The 25,724-nt window shown below is 46.4% G+C and overlaps 9 protein-coding genes across 9 annotated transcripts; 4 read left to right on the top strand and 5 right to left on the bottom strand.

The window, feature by feature from the left end:
- Positions 1 to 1,150: 1,150 nt before the first annotated feature.
- On the top strand, positions 1,151 to 2,821 carry N7478_008905 (uncharacterized protein; the record flags this gene model as incomplete). The annotated part of the gene is made up of 3 exons (XM_056925119.1): positions 1,151 to 1,767; positions 1,862 to 2,320; positions 2,386 to 2,821. The coding sequence occupies 3 exons, from the start codon at positions 1,151 to 1,153 to the stop codon at positions 2,819 to 2,821; spliced, it is 1,512 nt and encodes a 503-aa protein (XP_056777845.1).
- Positions 2,822 to 3,256: 435 nt separating this feature from the next.
- Positions 3,257 to 4,412, bottom strand: N7478_008904 (opsin family protein; the record flags this gene model as incomplete). Its single annotated transcript, XM_056925118.1, has 5 exons — positions 3,257 to 3,338; positions 3,401 to 3,535; positions 3,596 to 4,083; positions 4,152 to 4,218; positions 4,282 to 4,412. The coding sequence occupies 5 exons, from the start codon at positions 4,410 to 4,412 to the stop codon at positions 3,257 to 3,259; spliced, it is 903 nt and encodes a 300-aa protein (XP_056777844.1).
- A 451-nt stretch (positions 4,413 to 4,863) lies between these two features.
- Positions 4,864 to 7,860, bottom strand: N7478_008903 (isoleucine--tRNA ligase ISM1; the record flags this gene model as incomplete). Its single annotated transcript, XM_056925117.1, has 1 exon — positions 4,864 to 7,860. The coding sequence occupies one exon, from the start codon at positions 7,858 to 7,860 to the stop codon at positions 4,864 to 4,866; it is 2,997 nt and encodes a 998-aa protein (XP_056777843.1).
- Positions 7,861 to 8,943: 1,083 nt separating this feature from the next.
- Positions 8,944 to 9,501, top strand: N7478_008902 (uncharacterized protein; the record flags this gene model as incomplete). Its single annotated transcript, XM_056925116.1, has 1 exon — positions 8,944 to 9,501. One exon carries the CDS (start codon positions 8,944 to 8,946, stop codon positions 9,499 to 9,501), a length of 558 nt encoding a protein of 185 aa, XP_056777842.1.
- A 2,675-nt stretch (positions 9,502 to 12,176) lies between these two features.
- On the bottom strand, positions 12,177 to 13,487 carry N7478_008901 (uncharacterized protein; the record flags this gene model as incomplete). Its single annotated transcript, XM_056925115.1, has 1 exon — positions 12,177 to 13,487. One exon carries the CDS (start codon positions 13,485 to 13,487, stop codon positions 12,177 to 12,179), a length of 1,311 nt encoding a protein of 436 aa, XP_056777841.1.
- Positions 13,488 to 14,878: 1,391 nt separating this feature from the next.
- N7478_008900 (NRPS-like enzyme) lies at positions 14,879 to 17,767 on the top strand (the record flags this gene model as incomplete). Its single annotated transcript, XM_056925114.1, has 1 exon — positions 14,879 to 17,767. The coding sequence occupies one exon, from the start codon at positions 14,879 to 14,881 to the stop codon at positions 17,765 to 17,767; it is 2,889 nt and encodes a 962-aa protein (XP_056777840.1).
- Positions 17,768 to 18,088: 321 nt separating this feature from the next.
- N7478_008899 (UPF0183 domain protein) lies at positions 18,089 to 19,573 on the bottom strand (the record flags this gene model as incomplete). Its single annotated transcript, XM_056925113.1, has 1 exon — positions 18,089 to 19,573. One exon carries the CDS (start codon positions 19,571 to 19,573, stop codon positions 18,089 to 18,091), a length of 1,485 nt encoding a protein of 494 aa, XP_056777839.1.
- A 547-nt stretch (positions 19,574 to 20,120) lies between these two features.
- On the top strand, positions 20,121 to 23,759 carry N7478_008898 (putative kinesin family protein (BimC); the record flags this gene model as incomplete). The annotated part of the gene is made up of 2 exons (XM_056925112.1): positions 20,121 to 20,585; positions 20,637 to 23,759. The coding sequence occupies 2 exons, from the start codon at positions 20,121 to 20,123 to the stop codon at positions 23,757 to 23,759; spliced, it is 3,588 nt and encodes a 1,195-aa protein (XP_056777838.1).
- Positions 23,760 to 24,253: 494 nt separating this feature from the next.
- Positions 24,254 to 25,303, bottom strand: N7478_008897 (uncharacterized protein; the record flags this gene model as incomplete). The annotated part of the gene is made up of 1 exon (XM_056925111.1): positions 24,254 to 25,303. The coding sequence occupies one exon, from the start codon at positions 25,301 to 25,303 to the stop codon at positions 24,254 to 24,256; it is 1,050 nt and encodes a 349-aa protein (XP_056777837.1).
- Positions 25,304 to 25,724: the final 421 nt, after the last annotated feature.

The following is a 25,724-nucleotide window of genomic DNA, read 5'->3' as shown; positions in this document are numbered from 1 at the left end:
AGTATGATCTAAATCATGAGGGTGATTGACTATATTTGATCAGGCTCGTATTAATAGGTATACAAGTTGATTAATACTAATCCCAAGGTTAAAATCATGATTATTAGACCTGATCCGATTGGATATTAAGTAGCAGGAGCATACTAGTATACTACATAATAGTACCTATAGGTACACGTGGACGCATATATATATTCAAGTTGCTGGTATTTTCCAAAATAGATGGGACTCATATTATAATTAGCAGTTCAATACATCTTACATTTAATATATCGTATGCTCAGTCCTCGAATCAAGCTTGGAACTGGTACAATTGCACTGTACACCAGTCATGCATGGTTTGCCTGACAACCCGACGTCAGCGCTAGGACCTCAACCCAGCTGATCAAGTCCACGCAGAATTCAAGATCAGATCTGGATCTGGTTTTTCCTGGACCTTGAGTGCTATATTATAAGCTAGATAACCAGACCAAGGATGCTAGGATTTATGCCTTGGTGTCTTTAAGTGGGAGAAGGGTTCTCGTGTAGGTGATGTATGGAGGGGACTGATCTATGAAGTAACAGCTCTTGCCTCAGCCAGGCCGCAATGAGCTTTCACTTGACTTACATTTCCCCCCATGAGATCGAGACTTTTCATCTTAACCAGCTTCTCTTTTCTTTCCCCAACTGATTACAATCATTCAATTAAACATGGAAGAATATCCTGAACACTGGAGGAATACCCTCATGGGACGGGACTTCTGGAAAGATGCTCAAGAGTACCAAGAGCATCTAGAGTCTGAATTGAACTCGAGAAATGGAAGTAAGGCTTTCTTTCTTCTATGCTCACCCGCAGATAAGATTCAAACCCTATATACTGGCTTTTGAGTTTTTAAGATCTTGACGCCTAATTTTCATCCTCACTCTTTTCCTCCTACCTCAACCTTATCTTGGGCCCTTGGGATGAACCCGATCTGATTAACATGCAGTAGAGCACGATACCGGCCTCCACAAGCGCTTTCCATTCAATTTAGGTCCCGAAAGAGGTCCTCGGGCCAAGGAGGACGACGAAAAGCAAGAAAAATCGAGACATATCCGAAGCGTTAATCTACCACATCACGCAGATGCCTCCATCTCAACCTTACTTTCTCGACACTACCCAAAAATCAGCATGCCTGATACAAAAGGCGACCCAGGTCTACGTCGTAATAAATCCACAACTACAGTCACGTCCCGCATTCGTGAAGGCCTCAATTTAATCCGTCGTGCTCGATCCCCTTCCCCTACAAGACCCGCAGAGTCGTGGCGTCCACAGACACCTCTCTTGAAAGATGACCAGGGGATAACCTATTCGTGGAGGGAATTGCCCAGCACCCCTATAAAAGGCGAGAAGCAGGGAATCGACCCGAGGTGCCCTAGTTGGACGATAGATCACTCCATCTCACAGCTCAATCTTGATGCTGACTTGAAGAAAAAGCTTGATTCGCAAAAAATAACTGCATTGGGAGATACCTACGCGTTTTTGACTCCTGATCTAAACCTGAGTCCACGAGCGAGTCCTGTGAAGCCACGACCGCGTCCATTGGGCCGCGACATCACTGCAGCGGGTTCTTTAAAGGCTTTGAAAAAGGCACTAGCAGAAGAGAAATGGGAAGAAAACACTAGCTATTCCAACTGGGATATAGTCCAAAATGCCCCCGATCTGAGACGGGACAAGAAAGGGGGGATACCCTGGGGACCCTGGCTGGGGCATCACTCGATCCACATCGCGGCTCAATCTGTTAGCTGGTACGTTGGATAGTGATCCTTCGCAAGAAACACCTGATTTAGTCCCTGCTACTGGCTTATCGAGTCCTGGTCTTGATTTGAGTCCACTCCATAGTCCTGTTGCCAGTCGAACCCCTGTTCCAAATCTTACACATCCGGAAAAGCTCAATATTTCCCGTGATCCCGAGCCAGCGACTCCAAGACGACCACTTCTTGACTTTCATGGCGCTGAATATTGGTCTAGTCTATCTCGAACAAAGAAGACTCTTGGTCTAGACCTCTTCTGGCGATGTCCTCCCGACTCAACACAAAGTGGATACTACTGTTTAGACTTGCTGGAGCTGAGACCGCTTTGCGAATTCCGGAATCTGCGCTCACTGAAGCTCGTTGGGATGATGCAGTCCTATCAAAGTTACATCTGGCAGGCTGTGTGGTTGATGCTTGAACTTGATGAACTGGAGCTTGGGATGTCGCTGGAGCCGGATATTGTCAATCGAATTTATGAGCCACGGTGGAAGGTTATTGATGAGGGATGGACTCTAGACTCAAGGATGGGAGGGGCTCCAGTTTTCTTGTGAGTGCTGTCCATTACGTTAGGTCATTTGGGGAGGAACTTGCTGACCTTGGTAACTTTTATAGTGGCAATCGTGGCAATGGCGAACTAGCCTGTATTATCGGGGATGGGGAGTATCTTGACAAGGAATGCATTGAGAAGGCTAAGGTTCGCGCTATGGCCATAGGACGGACATCTCGTCGACTTCCGATTCGGAAAATTACACTGAGTGGTTTTGTTGTTGATGCAGATCCTTTCATTCAATGGTTTGATTCGAGCAAATTGCGATGTATCAATTTCAAGGGCCAGTGTATCGACTCCGGGTTTTGGTTGCCACTTTCGATGAAGAAGGTCTCTGTACGTTTTCCTCGGAAGATTGATTCTCAGCCTGTTCCAGTTGGTATCTTGAAGATTGATATCAACAAGGATTTGACAGTTATGGATCTTAAGAATGGGAAGATGGCCAAGAAGATTTCATATCTGGAGTTTGTGGGCAAAGAGAGGGAGAGGGAGACTAATTGAGTACTTGATTGATCGCTTGAGTGATTTCTCTTCTTTTTTTCCTTCTTGAGAGGCGGCTTGTTTTCTTCATCCTACCATGGGGCTATTCTTATGGGGGTACAAAGCGGTTTTCTGGTTGGAGGTTCATACGCATAATGGCGTTTTGGTGGAAGAAGTGAAAGCGTTTACATAAGTCCTGAAGCATAATGTAATAGACGGCAGTTATTTTACATGAAAATATGAAGTCATGCAAACCGAAATAAAACGTGATAATTTGAAACCTGAGCTTTACCTCAGTCTGATACATGCAAGCTGCAATTCCTGTCCTTGTGATTCCTAGAACTCAAGACACCCCAGCACATAATTCAATCAGTCGTGTTTGTTGTCGCTTTTAAATGGCGAAAATACTTTCTGTCTCATAATGGGTCATTGAGAGCGTTCGAACGTGGTGATAAATTACGCGCCCTCTTCGTCCTCAATGCGGATGGCACCTTCGTTGCCGACTCCGTGAGACCAGAATCCATCGACGTGGAGGGTACTAGAGCATCCAAGAGATGGTTAGTATTGAATATGTCAATCGAAGCAGGTAAGTAAACTTACGTTCCCTGGGCATTGTCATGCGACAACACAAGCCAGTATCCCAACAGACCCTGAGTAAAGATATCGTGAATAGCAAAGAGAACAGTCTCAGTATCAACATTGATCTTCAGAGCAAGGGCACCAATAGCAAGCACACTAAGAGTAATAATTAGTACGTTTTCCAGATCGAGAAAGACAATGGAGAACAACACATACACAGGGAACAAAGCGAAGACCACAAAAGCAGAGCCCGAAAAGGCACCAAAGAACCGTCTCAATAGCGCATCCTTACTCTTCGCTGCACGCTGGGCATGGAAACCCGCATGGTGAAGCGTTGTCAGGAATGCAATACAAGCGAGCGTCAACCATCCCCATCGCGCAGAAGTGTGTCCGGCGAAAGAACCAAGTAGACCCGCTGCGAGCATTACCCAGTTCGAGGCTATGGCGCTGAAGAGATGTGCGCCGGGTAGACCGGAGATGAGGGCGAAGTTTGTAAGAATGAGAGGGGTTGTGAGGGCCCAGTTCACGTAGCGGAGCCAGAGAACTTGACGGAAGACATCGTCGGTTGTGTTGGGGACGTGTTTGTGGTGGGATACTATTTCATCGTGCTTCCAGCTTATGCCTTGGCCTGTTGAGAGGGCGAGGTAGGAGATGAAGGAGATTGTTGTTATGAGGGCGCTTAGGGTGTGGTAGACACGTTTGGACTGGAGGTGGATTGTTAGGTTGGTTTCAAGATCTGGAGCTTGGAATGGATGTATGGGTGTGTCCTTACCAGGGGTACACGAGAGCCGAGAGAGTAGAAGGCCAGAGAGGATATTCCCATCAATACAGTCACAACCCTATTTCCCGTTGAGATCAGTTAGACGTGTTCGTGTTTTGGGCTTTGGAGTGATTTGACATACCATAGAGTACGGTGTCCGGTGGCGTGGAGCTCTTGGATCTGCGGGACGCCCGGAATCACTGTGGGGATGGGCAGCACCGAAGAGGTGGGGCTGGGGGTGGGGAAATGATCAAAGTCGGCAGGAACAAACATGATTGGAATAAGAAGAGAGTGTTGAAGGGAAGTGTTGAGAAAAGAACGGTTATGGAGAAAAGAGTGAGTTATTTGAAGGAAATGGCAGATGGCAAATGGCAACTTGGAGAGGGGGGGAAAATACAAGATCAAGAATTGAAATAGTGATTTACATCACAGCTGTCGTCATCGCCACTGTGAAACCGAAGCAAGCCAGATCTTGGATAAACCTTACTTGAGAGGGTAAACTGGTTCTCCATGGTTAATAATGTTGTTTGATATGACTAACAATAATTAATATTATTGAAGGGTACACAGCATCATGCAGCTAGTGGGATTGGGCCAATAAGAAGAGGATTTACGCAGGAGAAGAGAGACACTATGTAAAAAACAACAAAGTGGGGAAAGCAATTATGGTACATGCATGAATCGATATTTTTTGTATTATACATAGCATTGCAGATCAGCCTCTCTACTGTAATGTCTCCATTACATCTTCGCATCGAGTGCAGATCGCTGCCTCTGGCTCCACAGGTTCCGCCACGGCATATCGCCAGCACCTATTGCATTTGGTGGCTCGAGGAGCGTAGACATAGACCGCACCCTGTTGATTGTTGGGAAGCTCACATGTGCCCTCATACTGCCACTCAGCTTCCGAGATCTCGGTGGGGACGGACTCGCCGGGTTGGCTAAGGGTTACAGATGAAACAACGAACAGATCGGGCAGCTCGGAAAGGTACTGGTGGAGAACTGTTTGGCTTGTATTACCTGGGAGAACCAGGTGGACGTATGATTGCAGGGACGAGCCAAGTTGCTTTTCCCCACGCGCCTGCTCCTGCAGGTTCTTGATCACAGAGTGCACGGCATTCAATTCGAGGTAGCTGATGTCCAAGGCTGGGTCGTTCCATTCCGAAGCCGGGATCGAGGCAACCCGCTGCAAGGGGTGATCACTCTGCGATCGAATAGCCTCGGGTGTATGTTCCCAGGTCTCCTCCACAAGTAGTGGAGTGATGGGACCCAATACTTCTTGCAAGTGGCTAAAGATGTGGAAGAGAGTGGTCTGGGCTGCTCGGCGACTGCTGCTGTTCTCACCCAGCGTGTAGAGCCGATCCTTAATGGCTTCCATGTAGAAGGAAGAGAAGTCGTGGTTGGCCCAGCGATTCAGCTGGGTTACAGCTTTGTAGAATTCAAAATTGTCAAAGGACTTTTGAGAGGTAAGGACCATGTCCGACAGCTGCTTCAATGCAATTCGGTCAACCTGCTGCAACTGCCCGTAAGGGACTAGGCAACTTGGTTGGAAGTCTGCCAATGCCCCTAGCAATAGCTTGAACGTGACTCGGAACTTGTGAAGACTGGTATGGACAGTTTGGAGAACCTGTTTACCAATCACTACATCACGGGTATAGTCACTACTTGCGGCCCAAAGACGTAGAGCATCAGGCCCCAAGGCATCATAAGATGGTTCTTGGGTTTCTGCCTGTTTCTTGCCCTTGCCTTTTCGCGGTTTGAGAGGAGGGAGAAGAGTACCGTCCATGATGGTCTGAGGGGGGATAGTGTTGCCGATAGACTTGCTCATCTTGCGACCGTCCTCATCCAGAGTGAAACCATGAGTGATGAGATTACGGAAGGGGGCACGGGGAATATCGGTCTTTCCAGAGGCCAGCTGGTGGGCAATATAAGTCAAGAGACCGGACTGAAACCAGCCACGGTGCTGATCGGTTCCTTCAAGATAGACATCGGCAGGGTGACTACGGCCTTCAGTGGGAACGTCAATTTCTGACCAACTGGTGCCACTGTCAAACCAAACATCCATCGTATCGGTACCGCGTCGGAAGCCTATGGGGTCATCACGTAAGGAGGATGGAAGCCAAGCTGGGTCATCAGCGCTGTCAGTCCACCATGCGTCAATGCCGCGCTCCTCTATGGTGTTCATGATGTGCAAAACGCTGTCTTTGGTGAGAACAGCATCGCCAGTGGTTCTGTGGTAAAGGGCAGGAATGGGAACACCCCACGCTCGTTGCCGTGAGATACACCATTCGCTGCGGCCCTTGACGAAATTCTCCAATCGGTTCTTGCCAGCCTCTGGGACAAACTTGACATCTTCGAGCGCTCGGAGAGCGCTGGTACGGATATCGGCGACATCAGCAAACCACTGTTCGGTAGCTCGGATGATGATAGGTTGCTTAGAGCGCCAGTCGTAGGGATACTTGTGATCGTAGCGATGTTGAGCAAGTAGTTGACCTCGAGAATGAACATATTCTAGTACTGCCGTGTTTCCTTCTCCAAGCACTGCCTTTCCGGACAAACGAGTAGGGTCATGGGGCATCGCCTTTTCAGTAAACTTCCCATCGTCATTCACAGGCGCAAATACTTCAATGCCACGAGCAAGACAGGCTTCGTAATCATCCATACCATGGCCGGGTGCACAGTGAACCAAGCCAGATCCGGAGTCCGCAGTAACGAATGGTGCACTGATTATAGGCTGAGGTTTAGCGGTCGCATCTTTGAACAATGGGTGATAGGTAGTCTTGTCAGCCAGTTCAGATCCAAGAATCGACGGAACAATGATATCAAGCTCCTCATTCAACATATGCTGAAGATATTCAACTCGTGATTGAGCAACAAGAAGATACCCATGAGTTTCAGACTGAACGATAGTGTACTCCAATTCCTCACTGACTGCAATGGCAGCATTCGCAGGCAATGTCCAGGGCGTTGTTGTCCAAATAACCGCATTGACATCCCGCGACTGGAGTAACGGGTCCTTGGTCAAATGTTCCGGGATGTTTACTAAAGGAAACTTGACAAGTGCAGCAGTTGAAACATGATCATCTTTATATTCCAGCTCAGCCTCTGCAAGTGCCGTCCCTGTTGACGGGGACCAGTAGACAGGCTTGAATTTCCGGTAGATCAACCCGCGATCCACCATCTCTCGGAAAATACCAAGTTGGCGCATTTCAAATGTCTTGTCCATTGTTTTCCAGTGATTGTCCCAATCTGCCATCACTCCAAACCCGCGGAATCCTTTCATCTGCTCCTTGACTGTCTGCCTCGCAAGTTGCCGCGCGGATTTCCGGATGACCACAGGACTGACTGAGCCATTCTGTACGTCCATATCTCGAAGTCCCTGGAGCGCTTTCAGCTCAATGGGTAGACCATGACAGTCCCATCCAGGCACATATCGGATGCGCTTGCCTTGTCCCAATTGAAAGCGACAGATTAGATCCTTCAATATTTTGTTCAGAGCATGGCCGACGTGCAATTCTCCGTTGGCGTACGGTGGGCCATCGTGTAGGACGAAGGATTTATTCGCAGGGCGTTCGCGACCTTGCCAGGCGTAGAGGTCATCGGTACATCGTTTCAGGTATTTTTTCTGGTCGGCTGGCGTTACGCGCGGGGGGAATGTGGATTTAGGAAGCTTCAATGTTGATGTCCAGGACCGTGGGATTGACCGCGGCGGTTTCGACATTCTCCTGCATGTCCCGTGGCGATTTGGTGGGATCCTGTTGATGATCTTGAAAGCTTAAAAACCGCGGAGGTAGACTTGGAGGTGGACTTCGCGGCGTGGACACCGGAGTGTACGGGTCGAACGAATATTACAATACGACTACATATTTAACAGTGTAAATATTCATATTTCAGATACACATACACCCTCGAGCTGCTTGGACGAATAGATGTTTTCTATAGGATGCAATGACTTGAAAATTAAATTGATTTTTTTTTTCATTCGAATCTACTTTAATCACCCGAAATCTGCATGGCGATGGCGTTAGGCAGTCTATCCCATGACTGAACTTCGTATACCAGGCCTTCCACTCAAGGGACCTAACCTGCATCAAAGACCCTGTAGATTATTCGAGGCACTGATTGAACTCCTTAACACGTAAACACAAATAAATAAACACTTTCAATGAGTCCTAGTGAGTAAGATTAGGCAAAGCCAGAGCTAATTATGATTTCTGGGGCTTAGTGGCTTAGCCTATGCATGCCACTCTATACAGTAACGATCTTCGTGATCGAAGCAGTCAACATCGTGTTGTAGTTGTGATTGGAACGCCTGAAAATAGTCCCCAAACGAATTGTTCTTAAAATAGAAGCTTCAGGATCTGTCGACATCCACTATGTTATAACAATTACTGTAAAGTGTATATTTGGATTGGACTAAATGCAACAGGGTTGGATAGTGTCACGTCGATTTGTCGTTTCGTCTGACACGTATTCCCGACTACGGACCCATTCTATGAATTTTATCAATTAAACCCTCGATAATGAGAACTAATCTCCACATCTGAATCCAGGCTGTGCTTTTATGTCTCATTTGATTTTCAAAGATGACCACCGTAAGGATATTAGCTAGTTGGTAGATGGCAATTTTACAACAAACTTTAGAAGCTAAGCTCTGGGCCTCAAATGCATAAATAGCACCCTTTCCCACCTCCAGATATCATTATTCTACAGCTATCATCCAAGATCCTCTCTACAACCCTTACTTACAAAGAAAAATTGATCAAGATCATCAAAGAAAACGAAATTATCATCCAAGATCGTCATGAAGTTCCTTATGGCATCTGCTCTCCTTGCCGCGAGCTCGACCCTTGCTGCTCCTACCACCGCCAACTTGAAACGAGATAATTTCATTTCAATCACCGACTTTTATGCAAACGCAGGACCAAATAGCCCAGGAGCATTCATGCATTTTGTGGTCACTGATCCCAACTATCCCAACGATACCCCGACTGAATGCAACTTGATCTGGTATGTGCCTTATGTTTCCAAGTTAAAACCGCTCTATTTTGATTTGAATAAAGAAGAGAAAATTAACAATATTATTCTGTACTATAGGACATACGGACAATCGCCAAATCAAAATGCCCGATGCAATGATTCAGAATACTATATCAAGTTCCCTCAAGGCCCTGTCGATTTCAACTTGTTTACTTTGCAGCTTGAGAGGGTCAATGGTTCCATTCCTGAAAATGGACAAATTCTACTAAGTTCCAATGCGAATGGCGGCGCGCCTGGGACGAAATGGATTTGTGAGAATAACCCGAAGCCTAATATTGAGATTAGCTGTTCTTATGATGGCACACTGCAGTTATCTGTTTGATGTGAATGGAAGACAGACAAGAGATGTAAATAAAGAGATAGATAGATTATATTAGAGACTATTGTGTTTTACTTCTACATATTTCCTAGTATTCATTGGAGTTGAGCCGATTCGCCTTTGATCGACGCACAAACCGGCTGAATACTGTAAATACCTCCACATGTTAGCTGAATAGCAATAGAGACATACTGATCACTGCATTTTTCAGCAATCAGTGTTAAGAGAATAAATTTAATAGATTTCCAGTCTTGGATCTTCAAGTGTAAATGAATAATTGAAATGGAGCACTAAACACATGTTGCTAAGGACCAGTCCTTATTGAATCATTATTTTCGTCTATCATCGATGAATGTTTGATACCAATAGAAGAGGCAAATTATACTTCAATCAGAGAATAAACTCAAAACCGACAATTGACAAAAGTGCTGTTCAATACCCAAGTCATTTCAGAATACGACAGGTGGGCCGTGACACACATTCTATCCCATCAGATCAATTGACGAAGTACTAGCTAGGCACATATTCATCAACCACGATTTTTTCCAGCTCTTGCGCTCTTGTTATTTCTCTCAGTTCATCCAGTTCAACGAAACCCATGCTGACAAGCATCGATATTGTTGCTTTCCAATATGGCGAGACCTCGGAGGAAATATCTTTAGAACTAAGAATATGAGTCAGAATAAGCATAGAAGCGGATCTCTGGTCTGCCCACTCACCTCCTTAGAGAACGAGACTCTTGTGTGACCCATTCATTAAGTCGTGTGATATATGACGCAACCAAAATGAATATTATTGAGGCTCCAGGAATCTGGCTTTGATGAATAGATAAAAACGCACCCAGAGGAATCGATAAAGCGTAAATTGTGCTGCGTGAGTATGATCTAATATACGGTGTGTAGGTAAAGAAGGAAATTGCCAGACGGGCGTATAAAAAGGCATCCAAGGCACTGATAGACAGTCTGTGTAGAGCAGGCAATTCAAAAAGGTATGCAGCGAGAGATACCGCCGGCCTCAGGATAGCACCTGCTTGGTAAGGTGGTCGGGTTGTTCGTGGATCTCCTCGACGGAGAGTCTTCACTAGCTCCAAGCTTGTCAAGCCCCATATAAAGCAAGATAAAACTTCCAGTGAATCGGGAAGTATATCAGAAGGTCCGTGTAATATTTCCTTGAGTCGGTACCGGAATGCCTCTGTCACGCCAGTAGCAATGTGTATGTAGAGGAAAATTCTTCGCTTATGAAACTTGCGTTGGTATATGGGAATCTCATGGCGAGTATGGTATAGAAAGATGAATGAAAATACACAAAAGAAAATAAGAGGGTGCATGAGGCTGGGTGCTGCTAAGGGCCTGGCTAGCTCGGGGACACTTGGCCAATGTTTCATACTGATGGACACTGTGGATAGCCAATATCGAAAGAGTCTGAGATCAATGGGGACAGAATTTGTCGACATAGTAGCAATTGAGGCATTGAAATAGGTAAATAACTCCATGATGTAAATATCAAACTTCTAAATTTGTTATGGTTATGTTTGTCGAAGATGGAAAACTCTCGCTTCAAGTTCTTATATAAGTACACATAATACCCATCTAGAAAGAGTAACGCCACCATGCTGTTGCAATCCCAATCGGGAGAGTCGATCTAGATGACCGAAACCAATAACGAGTTACCATAATTTTATCTCAACCGTCAGCTGTCGAATTGGTATGTACACCGTAGCAGCATGTAAGAATGTGTCCCTTTTGAGTCATTGCGTATCACACATCTAATCAAAAACGGCATAACCATATGTTGTGAAACCACACTTCATGCCAACATTGCTTCAACGGGAGTTGATCTGCTTTTTAGCGAATGAACCTCGTTTCTACTTTTCTCCATTGGGAACTTTAGATAATCGTAACCTTTTTGTCGGCATCTTCACCTTATTAATTCATCAATCTTGATTTCTATCGCATTATCACATGTCACAAGATATCGGGGGGCATTAGAATAATTTGCACTTGACCTTCGCCACACGGGGTCACGGACAAATAGGGAAACAATAATAATATCGGCAAATCAACAACAAGTAATTGAGGCACCAATTACAATACACATGTGACGGATATCCTCGGCATCATATATTATGTATTCTATCAGAAAGGTGAGGCAGAGCTAAGGCAGTCAGAAGACTTACACTTTCTGATTGCTCAAAGGGGAGCTGCAGAGATGATGTAGCATCGAGATTCAAGGGGAGATATAAAGCCAAGGCCATACATTGTATCAAAGACACACAATTAATTCATGAGATGTGATCTGGAAAGTATAATAAAGCTAAAGATAGTGAAGCCTAGTACGTCTAGGCTGAACAAAACGTCATTTTATTCTCGAATTTGCACGTCATCAGCGACGCCATCAGTGACGCCGAGTAACATGACAAGCGAATAGACCCCAGCCAGCGAAGATAAAGTTTCGCTGCCATTAGTAGAAAAGAACATCTGGAATAATTTGAAGACTTGGACATAGCTTCTATGGAATTCGAAAAGATTAAGCATAAAGAACACCCCTGTTTGTTGCGCTGTACAATCCTTAACCCGTGACCAAATCACATCTTAGATTTGCGAGACAGAAAAAAGTAAGACAGGAAAAGAGTGTAGATGAAGATCCTGGTATTTGGATTCGCAAGCCTAGCAGATATTCTACAGATTTGCCATTATTTTCCTTGTTGTGATCTCCCCAGGCAAAGAATCAGTGTAATCTTGACTCACTCTCTGTTGATTGCCAAATTCTTTTGCCCTCCAGTCACGTAAACGTTGACCAGGACCATCCGCCCATCGCTGGGATTCTTTAGCGAGCCAATGGGCTACATGAGAAGAAACCTGTGTAAAGTGATCATCAAACGGCATATTATGACCTGCCCCTTTAATGACGACCTGCTGAACTGCGCGTAGTTTCATACCGCCATTTCCACCTACCCCAGTGCCGGTTATTTCTGCTCTTCGGTCTCGTGTTGACGGGTCTCCGAAGTGGGGCGAGCTGTCTCCGTTTATGTAGAGTACAGACGGTCGCATTTTAGGCAACAGATCCCACGAATGTTGGAATTCAGATCGGTAAAAAGAACCTCGTAGGGCAATTTTTGGATCAAGATCGGGTACCATCTCGCGCTGAGATGCTGTCAGATCTGCCAAGTCATCACAGGAGACTTGAATGGAATTCGGTATATGTCGTAAAACCACGCATGCTATCTGATCTTTTGGTGTAGTTAATGCCCATTTCGGCGTAGGGTTTGTCTTGACCTGGTAGACGCCGTAGTGCTTCAGCCTTGCCAAAGATTTCGCCGGCCATTTCTGAGCCACTTGAGATTTGACGAGCACTTTTTCCGCTTCTTCTTTGGTATCCCAGAAATCTTCTTGCTGCAGGACTCGTGAAACCCATGTAGCCAGCGCCATGTCTCCATATTTGGGATCGATACCAGGCTCTGTAAAAGCAAAAGAATGAAAGAGAGTTGGATGCCAAGAAGAGAGCAATAGCATCTGAGAGCATCCCATCGAGTGAGCCAGTCCAATGATCGGCTTGGGCATATCATGGCGGAAATGATTAACCATGCCCCACAGATCACGGGAATGGTCAACGGTTGATCCATCATGCCCAAGATTCTTTTGATTTGCCAATGCACTCTCTCCTACATTAAACTGGTCGGCAATCCAAATAGATCGGATGTTCAATCCGGCGAGGGATGCTTTACGAAGCACATCTTCAAATAGTGGCTCGTAGGTCTCTTTGAGAAAGCCTACCCCAGCTGCTGCTATGATAGTCATGGGATCCGATCCATTGCGATCATGATGTTGATTTAGCAAAGGAATATATTGCTTCACTGCCAAGTAGACATCTTTGGAGTCGTCGATGATGGCTTCGGGATACTCGCGAAATGAATGGACTGGGATCAAATGGGAGACAATTCGAAATGGGAAATCATCGTCATGCAACAGCCTAGGAAATGACGCTGCCATTCTTTCAAAAGTCGAAATGTAGTACCTTGATGAATTAAAAAAACAATGTTGAGTTGAAACGAAAGCTAGAGGACCAATATCTGTAAAAACGAGCTCTATTTATTCGGATTTTCACCGTGGGGGGATCCATATGAGACATCAGATTCCAATTTTCTCTCCCGAGGTCAAAATTTGACCTCATTCTTCAACTTGATGAAAGATAGCGTCTCACCCCCCTCTGTGTAATATGCTTGATGCAGAGTCCTTCCATGTGATAGCTCGGAGAAGCCCCATTGGCCGCATTGCATTGGGAGTTTCTTGATTGTCACCCAGTATCCAAGCTATCAACAGTGCGTAGAGATTGACGTCTTATCATACAAGAAGGGTTGAAACTGAATATCATAGGTTCATCTGTGTTTGTATGATAGTTACTTGGCACTTGTTGCGCACTCTCGCGCAATGCCGGATAACAAGTCGGCAAAACTATCGATCCTATGATCACGCCAAAATCGGTCATTCTGCATAAAATTAATCTCCATATAGTGGCCAATGCATCCTGCCACACACCAGGCTCCTGTGTGACGATGAAAAGTGGCTTGCATGACTTTATCCAAGTTTGAGGTTGCTGGTTATCTTAGCACCCCCAGAATAGTGGATTGGCCGCCGGAAAATTGAACCGTCTTTGGGTGGGTAACACAACATAGAGGATGCCCACAAGAACTAAGTGTGCATATGATCTGAGCGCCCTACTCGTGATCTTTTGTGACTGGCTGAATAAGGTGTTCGTACTCGACCATTTTGCTTCTTCTCTTTTTCTTCTTCTTCTTATTTTGGAAATGATGACGTTTTTGCAACTTCTCTACGTAATGTCCAAGCATAGAGGCAAACTTCTGGCTGTAGATGCTCAAAGGGGTGTTCCGGTCAATCTTTAAAAGCTGCTTTTGTTGTCTGTACTTGTCTTTTCAACCGGATTTTATTCAATTTATCTAACTCTATAAACGACTTGAACACTCCAAACCAATATGCAGTCATCTACATTTGAAGGTCGGCTTCTCACTCGCATTTTGGACCAGCAGGCTCTGGAAAGCCCTTCTTCCCTGTACTGTATTCATCCCTCGTACAGTGAGAGAGAAGACTGGGTTCAGATCACAGTCCATGAATTTTCCAACGCTGTAAACAGATTGGCATGGTGGATTGACGGGAAAATGAATAGAAAAGCAAGGCAACAGGTGTTGGCTTATATTGGAACCAATGATTTGAGATATGGAGCATTTGTACTAGCGTGCATGAAGACGGGCCACGCAGTAAGTTCCACTTTATAATTCATACTCATCTAAATTCCCTAACAAACCTACCAGGCATTGTTACTCTCGACAAGAAACTCCCAACAGGCTCAGCGGCATCTTTTGGAAATGACTAAGTGTTGCATACTTGTCGATGGTAGCGAGAAGACACAGCTAGAGCATGCTGTTGATGAGCTCGAAGCCACGTGTGCGGACATATCACTGGAACGGTGGCATATTGATGGTATGGGGGACGTTTTTTCATCCGAAAAGGCCTCTCCGTTCTCTCACAACGTACACTTTAGGGATGTTGAAGACCTTCCAGCAATGATCATACACAGTTCGGGTACCACAGGCTTTCCCAAGCCCGTTACTATTACCCATGGATATCTAGCTACAATTGACAACATGCAGGCGTTGCCTGTTCCCGCGGGACGCCAGAACTCGCTGCTCTCCCTTCAACACCGGGGAGAGGTCCGATTTTTTTATAGTCCAATGTTCCATTTCATGGGCATAATATGTCTTGCGGAATCTCTCTTTTTTCAAACTCCGTTTTTCTTTGCTTCAGATCGTCCTTTGACCCCAGGGCTATTTTCCCAAATCATGAATTCAAACAATCCACCCACCTGGGGGACTCTCTCTCCTTACACCCTTGAAACATTGATAAATACCGAAGAAGGTCTTGCCGGTCTTAAAAAGCTTTCTGGGATCAATTATGGTGGTGCTCCTATGGCACAGGCCACAGGAAATAAACTTTCGTCGCTGTTCAGAATTCAAACTATTTTGGGAAGCAGTGAAACCAGCTATACGCCCGGGCTACAATGTGAAGATCCCGCTGACTGGGCATATAACGAATGGATACCTGAATTTGACCTGCATATGGATAATGTCGGTAATGACTTGTGGGAGTTAGTCTTGCCTCAGACCCGCACACGCCGATATCATGGTATTTCCCATTCCAGTCCACACGTTGGAGAGTATCGAACCGGCGATCTGTTTCGAGCTCATCCCTCCAAGCCTGGTCTCTGGCGCTATGATGGTCGAAGGGATGATATCATAGTTCTCAGCAATGGAGAAAAGTTTAATCCCATTGAGGCGGAAGGGGTCATAGGATCACATTCCCTAGTCAACATTGCCGTCATTGTTGGCCAGGGAAAATTTCAAGCAGCGCTACTTATTGAGCCAAAATGGGAGGAGTTACCTTCATCTTGGACGTTTGACCTGCTCAAACGTAAAATTTGGCATTTGGTTGAAAACGCGAATATGGCTTTGCCAGGGTATGCCAAGATTTTTGACAGTCACATTGTCTTTACGTCCCGCGAGAAACCCTTTCAATTATCACCAAAGGGAACCATACGGAGGCGCGATATTCTCAAAGATTATAATACTGAATTGGAAAGGCTCTATGAGCCGAAGAGTGCGGTAGTGCAATCCTTAAAGCATAAGCAAGACCCATTAGGAACCAGTTTCCTACAAATTCAACACTGGATTCAGCATGAAGTCATGCAGATGCTTTCCCTTGACAGCATTGACCCGAAAGGTGATCTCGCTGTGTTAGGGATGGATTCGCTTCAAGTCATTCAGCTGAGCCAAAGGCTAGAGTTCGCTGAACGCGAGCTCTTCGAGCTTCAGAAGCCATCTATATGGACTAGCGCTCAGATTTATGATCTTTCTACTATCCCTCAGCTGGCAAAAGTTCTATATAACCATATTCATGGCCACGAGCCGAATGATCTGCAAAACGGAGCGTCTACTACCTGGTCACGAAAAGATAGTCTGATTAGATCGATCTGGCAGCATGCGCAACTTTTAGGCTCGAGTGGCCTCACTATTGCTATAACTGGTACTACTGGAGAGCTAGGAAGCTATGTTTTGGACTCCATCTTGCAGGATCCATCAATTTCCCTTGTGATTTGTTTGAATCGTTCCTCCGATGCGAAAGAAAAACAAGTCGCGAGCTTCGAAAAGAAGGAACTGTCAAAACTTTGGCTGACAGAGACTAAACGTGTGCAATTTTGGACGTGTAGTCTAGATGAAAGATTTCTAGGACTCGAGTCCCAAAAATACACTTTTCTAAAAGAAAATGTTGACTGTGTGCTTCACAATGCCTGGCCAGTCAATTTCAATCAGCCACTCGCTTTTTTTGCGCCTCAGATAGCTGGAACTAGAAGACTACTTACCCTAGTTGAGGAATCTTCTCGGCATGCAGATTTCCACTTTGTATCATCCGTGTCGACTGTGATGTACCAGTCCGCAGAATCGGAAATGACGATAACAGAGACCCTGCCCGAAGTGACACAGACTCTTGATCAAGGATATGGAGAGTCAAAGCTCGTCGCTGAACATCTATGCAAAATTGCGTCTGAACAAAGTAAATCTCGAATTGCCATTCATCGCGTCGGACAGCTGGCGGGGCCTACCAACGCGAAAGCCGGCATATGGAATACTCGAGATTGGTTTCCGTCCTTGGTTCGCTCTTCAAGTACAATGCATAAGGTTCCATCCAGCTTAGGCCCCTTACACGTTGACTGGTTGCCCATTGTAAGTATTTCATTTGTGGCATATATTTCTGGGAATAGGCTAACTTTTTTAATCTACACACAGGATACTGCTGCTCACATAATGACGGAAATCCTACAGAGTCGGCGACGTCAAGATCGCCCTTCCTTCATGGTCTACCACATCACAAACCCGAATTTGGGAGACTGGAGAGCACTCGCAGATCTCGTGGCTCGAGCTTGCGATGCCAATGTCGTTCCTCTTGCTGAATGGGTTCGAGATTTAGAGCTTCGAGTTGAGAAAGATGAAGGTGACCTGGGCAATGTTCCTGCTGCAGGTCTGTTAGATTTCTTTCGCTTCCTCGTTTCCAGAGAGGGCTTTCTAAAACTAAAGTTCAGTGTTGAGCATTCCAAAATGGAAAGCAGTACACTACGGAAAGTCGATTCTGTCAGTAATAATTTGATGAATATTTGGCTGCGACAGTGGAAGGAGTGGATTCCCGAATTAGTAGTCACTTGAGAAAGAGGGCTGGTTGTTTTGCAATGTTATGTTCAAGGTAAAATACTTCGGGGGCTACCAGTTATGTGATGTAATATTACGAAATTCACATGAACTCTAATTCCAATTCAAGGATGCTTCAGAATATATCAAAGTGCACAGCAGCACGGGTAAGGTATGTGTAACGATTCTCGTTCAGGAGAGGAAAAATGGTAGGTATATGTAGCCATATAGTTATGGATGATTCATAAAAACAAATCGTAAATGCATCGCTGAATATATTTCATATGGAAGTCCCTTCTTCCCAAACTGCAAAATGGTCACGTAGAAACTAACGAGGAATCAATAGACTGTTAAGCAGCTCACCGCGCCGTTCTTCAATACTTCAAATAAGAGACCTGGGAAGCCAAACAGCTCCGTATTCCCCAAGCCACCGTCGTGGCTATCTGAGCTTGATCTAGGACCTTTGGAGGAGGGTTCTTCCCAACCTCCAAGGAACTCAACGCTACTTTCAGGGCTATCACCCCAACCACGATTCAACACCATGGGTCGTTGCATAGCACGCTCTTCTACTTGGTTATTGTAAGATTCTTTCCAAATATCACGAAGTCGCGTTGAGATTTCCTCATAGGGCGATTCGGAAGTGAGCCCGTCGTCAGAATCATCGAAATGAATTATCCAACGGCTCCGGCGGTGGCGATTAAAAGGATATGACCCTGGCACATTTCCATGTAGAATGATTTTAGTGACTGTAAGTTGGGGAGAAGATGGAGGTGAATGTGGTTGCTCTGAGAGTTCGGACGTTGGAAATGCTGGTCCTGGAGTTGTTGGGTATGAAATAAAAGCATCGAAGCCATGATGGAAGTAATTGAAGAAACATTCTGCTGGAAGCGAAGCCGAGTCACCGAGGCGGCCAAGAGATATTTCTTCGTCTGAGTCATCCGTCACACTGTTCGTGGAGGAGTGGTCAGTGTCAGGTATATCCATCCCTCGACCCGGCGAGGGGCTCAGATGGAGATTATCCCCGCCCGCTGCTGCAGCGCGATGAATGGATATTCGTCGATCATGTTTACGATAAATCGCATCCGGAGGACCAAATTCTGCAATCAAATCCTGAGGGGTAGTCTCCCCTAGATTAATGCGCAACTGTGGACTTGTTCGCCTAACTATTTCCAACTTCCCGGCCCCGAGGATATGAAATTGTTCTACCTCATCGGCGAAGGAGTCGCGTGACTTTCCGACCACTGCTGATGAGCGGGGATATTGGGGTGGCTGCGTAAACAGCTTTGCACGAACCTCAGGCCAGGATGACCCTTGGAAGATAGCCATGGAGGTAGCTGGCAGAGCAGCGGAGGATGACAACAAGGCTACAAAGTCACACTGATCGGACCAAGCTGAGTGTTGAAGAGGGAATGTGAATGAAACACCCGGGTAGGATAGAACATAAGTTCCATAGGGGGAGTTGTCCGCCGGCGGAACATACTCGCCCGGGTAGGACGGGCCAAAGAGGCGGTTGTAGACATGTCGAAAGCTGGGACCTTGTGGGGAGGAAGTTGTTGTTTCTCCTATTTTGCCAGCTTTGAGCACATCCTGACCCTTGTAGATCAGGGTTACTCGCGGGAAGTCCAGGACTTCAATCAAGCGGAGTCTCTGGTCGGGTCCATCGAAGCGGAGCCTTAGTCCATTAGAAGGGAGTTGCAATACGACTGGGTTGCGAAGAGGATCCGTAGACGAGTATGCTAGATCGATAGAAGGGTAGGCTTTGGGATAGGACTTGACTCGGGTCAGGATGTTATGCAAGGAAGCACCCAAGGCTGGACCCAACATTAGCCTTTATCTCAACGCATACAATAGCTTATCGGAGAGGGAAATGAATACTTAGAAATCCTAGGCCCTTTCCTGGGAATATTTGAACTTGAGCCGAGGTTTTGGCAGTCATCGCGGGAATATTAGAAGTCACGGCATCAAGTTAGATCCAACCGTGAAGTTGAGGAAAGAAAGAAAAACACAAAGAGATAAGCAGCGCATCCATGGGGGGAAGGCGCGATCATCCGTGGGGGGAAAGCGCGATGACGCTCAGTCATGTGAGAGAGGGGGGATGACCCCGAGGAACTAGTATACTTTGGGTAGGCGGTGGGATACTGGTCATAACAGTATTGCCCGAGTCTGGATGAGGTGGGTAAATCACGTGGGGTTTGTTTATGTTTTGCCCAAAGGGTTCCACTCGTGCAGATTAACAACCTTGACGATCTTCCAGTCTCTGCGTTCCACGGTTAGGCATATTGACTACTGAGCCTACTGTTTTGAACATTTAATTCACGAATTTTCATATTCAAGTCACCAAACCCTCAACTCAGTTGCAAATTAAAAAATCATGGCCGGCCCAGCTCGGCCTGCCTCATCTCTCCCTGCGAGGCGAACAGGGTTGCGCCAACCGACTCGACGAGCTGGTTCTGCTGTGCCAGAACGGGGAGTATCGCCAGCAGTGAGTGCGAGGCCCAGCGGAATATCAAGCACCGCCGCCACAGCGCGTGTCTCGAAGCCAAATTCAGAACCGCCATCCGTGCCGGTAAAGCGAAAGGAGAGAGACTTTGATCGTGAGATCAACGCGGACACCAGTATCCATGTGGTAGTACGTTGTCGCGGTCGCAATGATCGCGAGATTCAAGAGAACAGCGGGGTAGTTTTGTCTACTGAAGGTGTCAGTGGAAAGGCAGTTGATTTGTCTATGGGACCCAATTCGTTGTCAAATAAAACATACGACTTCGATAAAGTATTCTCACCTGCTGCGGACCAAACAGTCGTATATGAGGAAACCGTACTGCCGGTCTTGAATGAAGTGAGCCTGGCTTTCGTCGTCTCTAAACCACCCCTTTGCTAATTATATTAGATGCTTGCAGGATACAACTGTACGATTTTCGCATACGGCCAGACTGGAACAGGCAAGACATATACAATGTCTGGTGATATGACCGACACATTGGGAATACTATCAGATGACGCGGGTATTATTCCCCGAACACTGTATTCATTGTTCAACAAGCTTGAAGGGACCGAAAGCACCGTCAAATGCTCTTTCATTGAGTTGTATAATGAAGAGTTGCGTGATCTTTTGTCGGTCGATGATAAAACCAAGTTGAAAATTTTCGAGCACGAGAAGAAGGGGCACGCAGCCACCTTGGTCCAAGGAATGGAGGAAACATACATCGATTCGGCATCTACAGGTATCAAGCTACTGCAGTCGGGAAGTTTCAAGCGTCAAGTGGCCGCCACAAAATGTAACGACCTCAGTTCCCGAAGTCACACTATATTTTCGATCACTGTCCTTACAAATCGAACAACTGAGTCTGGTGAGGACTACGTTAGCTATGGAAAGCTGAATCTGGTCGATCTGGCGGGTAGCGAAAACATTGGGCGAAGTGGCGCAGAAAACAAGCGAGCAGCAGAAGCTGGTCTAATCAACAAAAGTTTACTCACACTGGGGCGAGTCATTAATGCCCTGGTGGATAAGGGCTCGCATATTCCTTACCGGGAGTCGAAGCTCACCCGTTTATTGCAAGATTCCCTCGGCGGCCACACGAAAACATGTATAATTGCAACGGTTTCGCCTGCGCGACACAACTTGGAAGAGACGATTTCAACCCTTGATTATGCATTCCGCGCGAAGAATATCCGCAACAAACCACAGACTAATTCTTTGGTCACAAAAAATAAGTTGTTGCGTGATATTGGAATGGAGATCCAAAAACTCAAGAGTGAGCTCATTGCTACACGCCATCGAAATGGTGTTTACATGACCCCAGAGGCTCACGAAGAGATGACGATGGAAAGCGAATCTCGGCGAATCGTCAACGAAGAACAGCGTGCCAAGATCGAGTCTATGGAGTCCAGCCTGCGCCACAAGGTGCAGGAACTATTCGCTCTCACGGGTAACTTCAATACACTGAAAGAAAACAACGAGAGCACTCGGCACACTCTCAAGTCCACTCGGGGTGTTTTGGAGCAAACCGAGAGGAGTCTAAAGACGACGTCCGAGAAATTGGACGAGGAGACGACAGTACGCAGGGCCCATCAGATTACCGAGAAAAAGCTGCGCGAAATGGGCGTGGACCTCTTAAGCACTTTGGACGGCACTGTTGAGGACGTCTACGGACTGCACGCCAAAATTGAACGCAAAGATGACCTCGAAACCGACAACTACCAAACATGGCAAACTTCCACAGGGGACGTTTGCACTGTCACTCAGCAGATCGATGCCCGCATGGGAAGCTTTCAAAACCAGCATGCTGAGCTTCTTGACAGTATATCAACTCGCATCAATAACTTCGTTGGGAGTGAGATTAACGAAATCCAATCAACTCGGTCAAAGCTTCAAGAATATGACTGGAAATTTGACAAAGTTGAAATTGAAGCCAAAACTCGTGCGAGTGGAGCGCGAGATGAAATGAATGAGGTTCTGGAAGAAATAAAGATTCTTCGCGAGGACGTCAAAACCAAGGTGGGCGAAGGGCTGAACGGACTTTCAGCTGCAGCTGCTCGAATTTCCGAAGAGGTGATTGGAGAATTCTCAGATTTCCATTCGCAGCTGCACTCTTCGTACAGTGATCTTGGTAAAGATTTCAAAGCGATGTTTGAGAATATGACAAGCCACTTGGAACAACAGAAGACCGAAATCAATCGGCTCCGTCACGAACTGCAGGAATCCAACCGACAAGCTGTTGAGGCGAACCGCAAAGCATCTTCCAACTTCGCCCAGACTTTGGAAGAAGAACAAGCGAGTGTCCAAGCCGAACGAGACAATCTTATGTCTCAAATCCGGAATCTGCTTGATGATTCGAATCAAAGACAATCAAATCGACTCAAGACTAAGGTTGAGCGCCTACGCACAGATCTTTCTGTATCAAGCGATTCTCTGGAACAAGCTACCGTGCAACATGACCGACAAGTCGACGAATGGATCTTCAAAGAGGAGCAGTTTGCGAAGGACGTTACTGCATCCCGGGAAGACATCAAAACCAGGATGCGAAACGACTGGGAGACCTTCGACCAACGCAATGCTTCGATTCAACGTGCTACAGAGTCAGTACATCAAGAAACGGTGCGTATTGTGGATGCACAGATGAGTGATATGAGCAAGCAAATGGAAGCCCTCGATGATTTCGTTGCAAAGGCTCGGACTCATAATGGTCGTTTCCATGAAGCCCAACTTGGCAATCTCGATTCCATGGCGATGAACGTGCGAGACTCTCGCGCCGTCGTTCAAGGTCAACTGGATGGCTTTGATTCGCGTATTGGTCAACTCGAACAAGATGCCAACATGCACACTACAGAATTGAAGCAATCGACTGCGCCTCTCGAAAGAGAGGTTTGTCTACCCCTCAAGGATCTTCGAGACAAAATACAAAGCCACCCTATCAAGAAATACAGCCCGACAGGTGCTACTCCCCAGAAACGGAAATATGAATACCCTACCAGCCTGCCACGCACGGAGTCTCATGAAGGTCTTCGGTCCCGACACCGGACATCCAAACAATTCACTGCTCTTCCATTTAATGAGGAAGAAGATACCCAAACAGGCGCCGTTTCCAGCTCTCCTGCTGCCTCTCCCTCCAAAAACTTCGTTTACAGCGACCCCGCGGAACCAATAGAAACACAGCCTTCATCGGCACCTGCAACCTATATCAATACCGGCCTTAGGGAGGTCGATCTCAATGTCGCCAAGCCCATTTCACCTGAACTCGCTGATGAAAACCCTCTCGCCGCCAAGTCCGAAACGCCAGTGGTGAACGGTGTTATAGATCTGGAAAGCACCCCTGAGAGAGACGAGTCTGAACAGCCACCTCTCAAACGTCGTCGCTCTGGCTCGAACAATACGAGCAACACTGTTGAAACCAAGCTCCCCCAGAAGATGCTTTCCAAAAAAATGGCCGGCATGATGGAAGGCCGTGAGAACGTACCGCTGTCTGGCATCCCGGGAGGGCGTCGGTATAACCGAGACCGGCCGTCCAACTAGCCAGTGGATACTGGATCATTATTTTTCTTCTTTCCCCTCGTTTGTTCTTTTTCTTTGTGTTTCAATTTGAGTGTAACATCTTGATACCCCGGCTTTTAGTTCTTGGCTGATTGGAGTTCCGGTTGAGAAATCCGTGTGTGATATGGATGATCGCTGTTTGCCATTTTTCTTCTTCTTTCTTTCCCTCTCAATTTCGTCGGTGTCTAGAGGAGGTTCTGTGGAACTGCTTCATTCATCCTGTCTGCTCTATAGAGGCGGTCTTGGCTACTAGACATTTTCTTATCATCTTTCACATCAGGCAATTTGGCCTTAATACAACATTTATTCAGGTTCATTCATTCAAGCTAGATGGAAGTAAAAGAGTATGTGGTATCCCCAATATATGAACGTAGTCCAATTAATCAAATCGCGAACGCCAATGCATCAATTCGTAACCTTGAAATTCCGCCAAATCCATTCGTTATTCATCAACGTCGCAAATCAAAGAACTATCCTTACTCATCTTCATCTGTAGCTTGTCTCTCAACCACGTCTTCCTTCTGCAAAGCCCCACCAATTGCATCATCCGGTAAATCTCCCCTCTCATTCTCGTCATGGTCTTGTTCTTTATCCTGCCTGCTCTCACTTTCCGCACCGGGGGCATTATCATGATCCACTTCCACAGAATTGATAATAGTTTGCAGCTCTGACATCCTCTTCGCAAATTGATCCATCATTTCCTCTAAACGATGAGCCCCATGGTCTTTGGTAGACGCAGGAACATACGGCAACCCGCTTGTCCCATGGACCTTGAGCATAAGACCATGTCCCGTAGTGTCGCTAGATTCGTTATTCTCGAACCTTGGTGCCGGGACCATCTCGGTTTGAAGAACCTGCCATGTTGGAGAGAAGCTCTTCGCTGCCGCCACTCGAAACTGAACTGGAGACGCCGTGTTCGCTGTTACCCCGGCCAAGTTGTCCTGTCGCGCCGGTGATGGAGATAACTGGCCTGGTCCTGTATGGATATCGATAGCTTGTGGTTGTATGTCTGCTGCAGCTGCAGTTGTGTTTTCTTCGATAGGAACCGGCTCAACGTCTAAAACGAGGTAGTTGTCTCGTACACCGGGGATAGGAGGCGGGAGAAGTACAGGCTTCTCTCCAGTAAGCGGTGCGGTTTCTTCTTCTTGAAGCTGTTCTCTTTTGCTGCTCGACAAAGCATCTTGTTGTGACTCGAGGCTTCGCAGAGCTGCTGCCGTTATGATGTCTGTGTCATCGTCGGAGAAGATGTAGTGAACGGTTGGGTGATGGTATTCCCCTGTTTGTTGGTCTTCGACTAGTGTGAAGAACGGGTGGAAGTTCGGATGTTGAGAGGCTGCTGAGATATCATGGGCTTCAACAGCTGGAATCGTAGGCTCGTTTGTTGTGCCGTGCGGAGATGTGACAGGATCAGGCACTTCTTGACCTTGGTGAGCTTGTTGATCATCTATTCTCGAGGTTGATGTTTTGAAAGCTTCTCGTTGGTTTGGAGGGTAGGAGGAATCTCGGTCTGGGGTGTTAAGAGACATCGCCGTCGCTACATCTCAGTTGTTGGAGAGATGATCGACAATGGGGTGCTCTGTGGAGCTTCTAGACCCAGGCACTTTATCGATAAAGCCACGTGATGTACTCTGCATATTACATAATGTGGATCCAGGTTATTGGTGGCCAATGGGAGTGCCTCTTGAACAACTATACAGCCAGCTGGCTCTGGAGGTATTTCAATTGATATTGATGAAGAGAGGCTTTATATGCCACCCACATATATCACGTCGGCCTGCAAGGTTACACAACCATGTAGTATGGCATATAATATATTGTATGCCGATAATGTTCATAGTCAGATATAGTTAGATAAGTTCTCCAAGCCACTATAACGAGTCGTTCTTTCTCCTTTTCAGTACTAGACTCACAAGGTTACTACTACTAGCATGATTGCCGATATATACA

This window comes from Penicillium angulare (assembly GCF_028827245.1).
Source record: "Penicillium angulare strain IBT 27051 chromosome Unknown utg000005l_segment0_segment0, whole genome shotgun sequence".
Classification (NCBI taxonomy): domain Eukaryota; kingdom Fungi; phylum Ascomycota; class Eurotiomycetes; order Eurotiales; family Aspergillaceae; genus Penicillium; species Penicillium angulare.
Note: the sequence above shows the minus strand (reverse complement) of the source record. Positions and strands in the feature narration are given on the sequence as shown.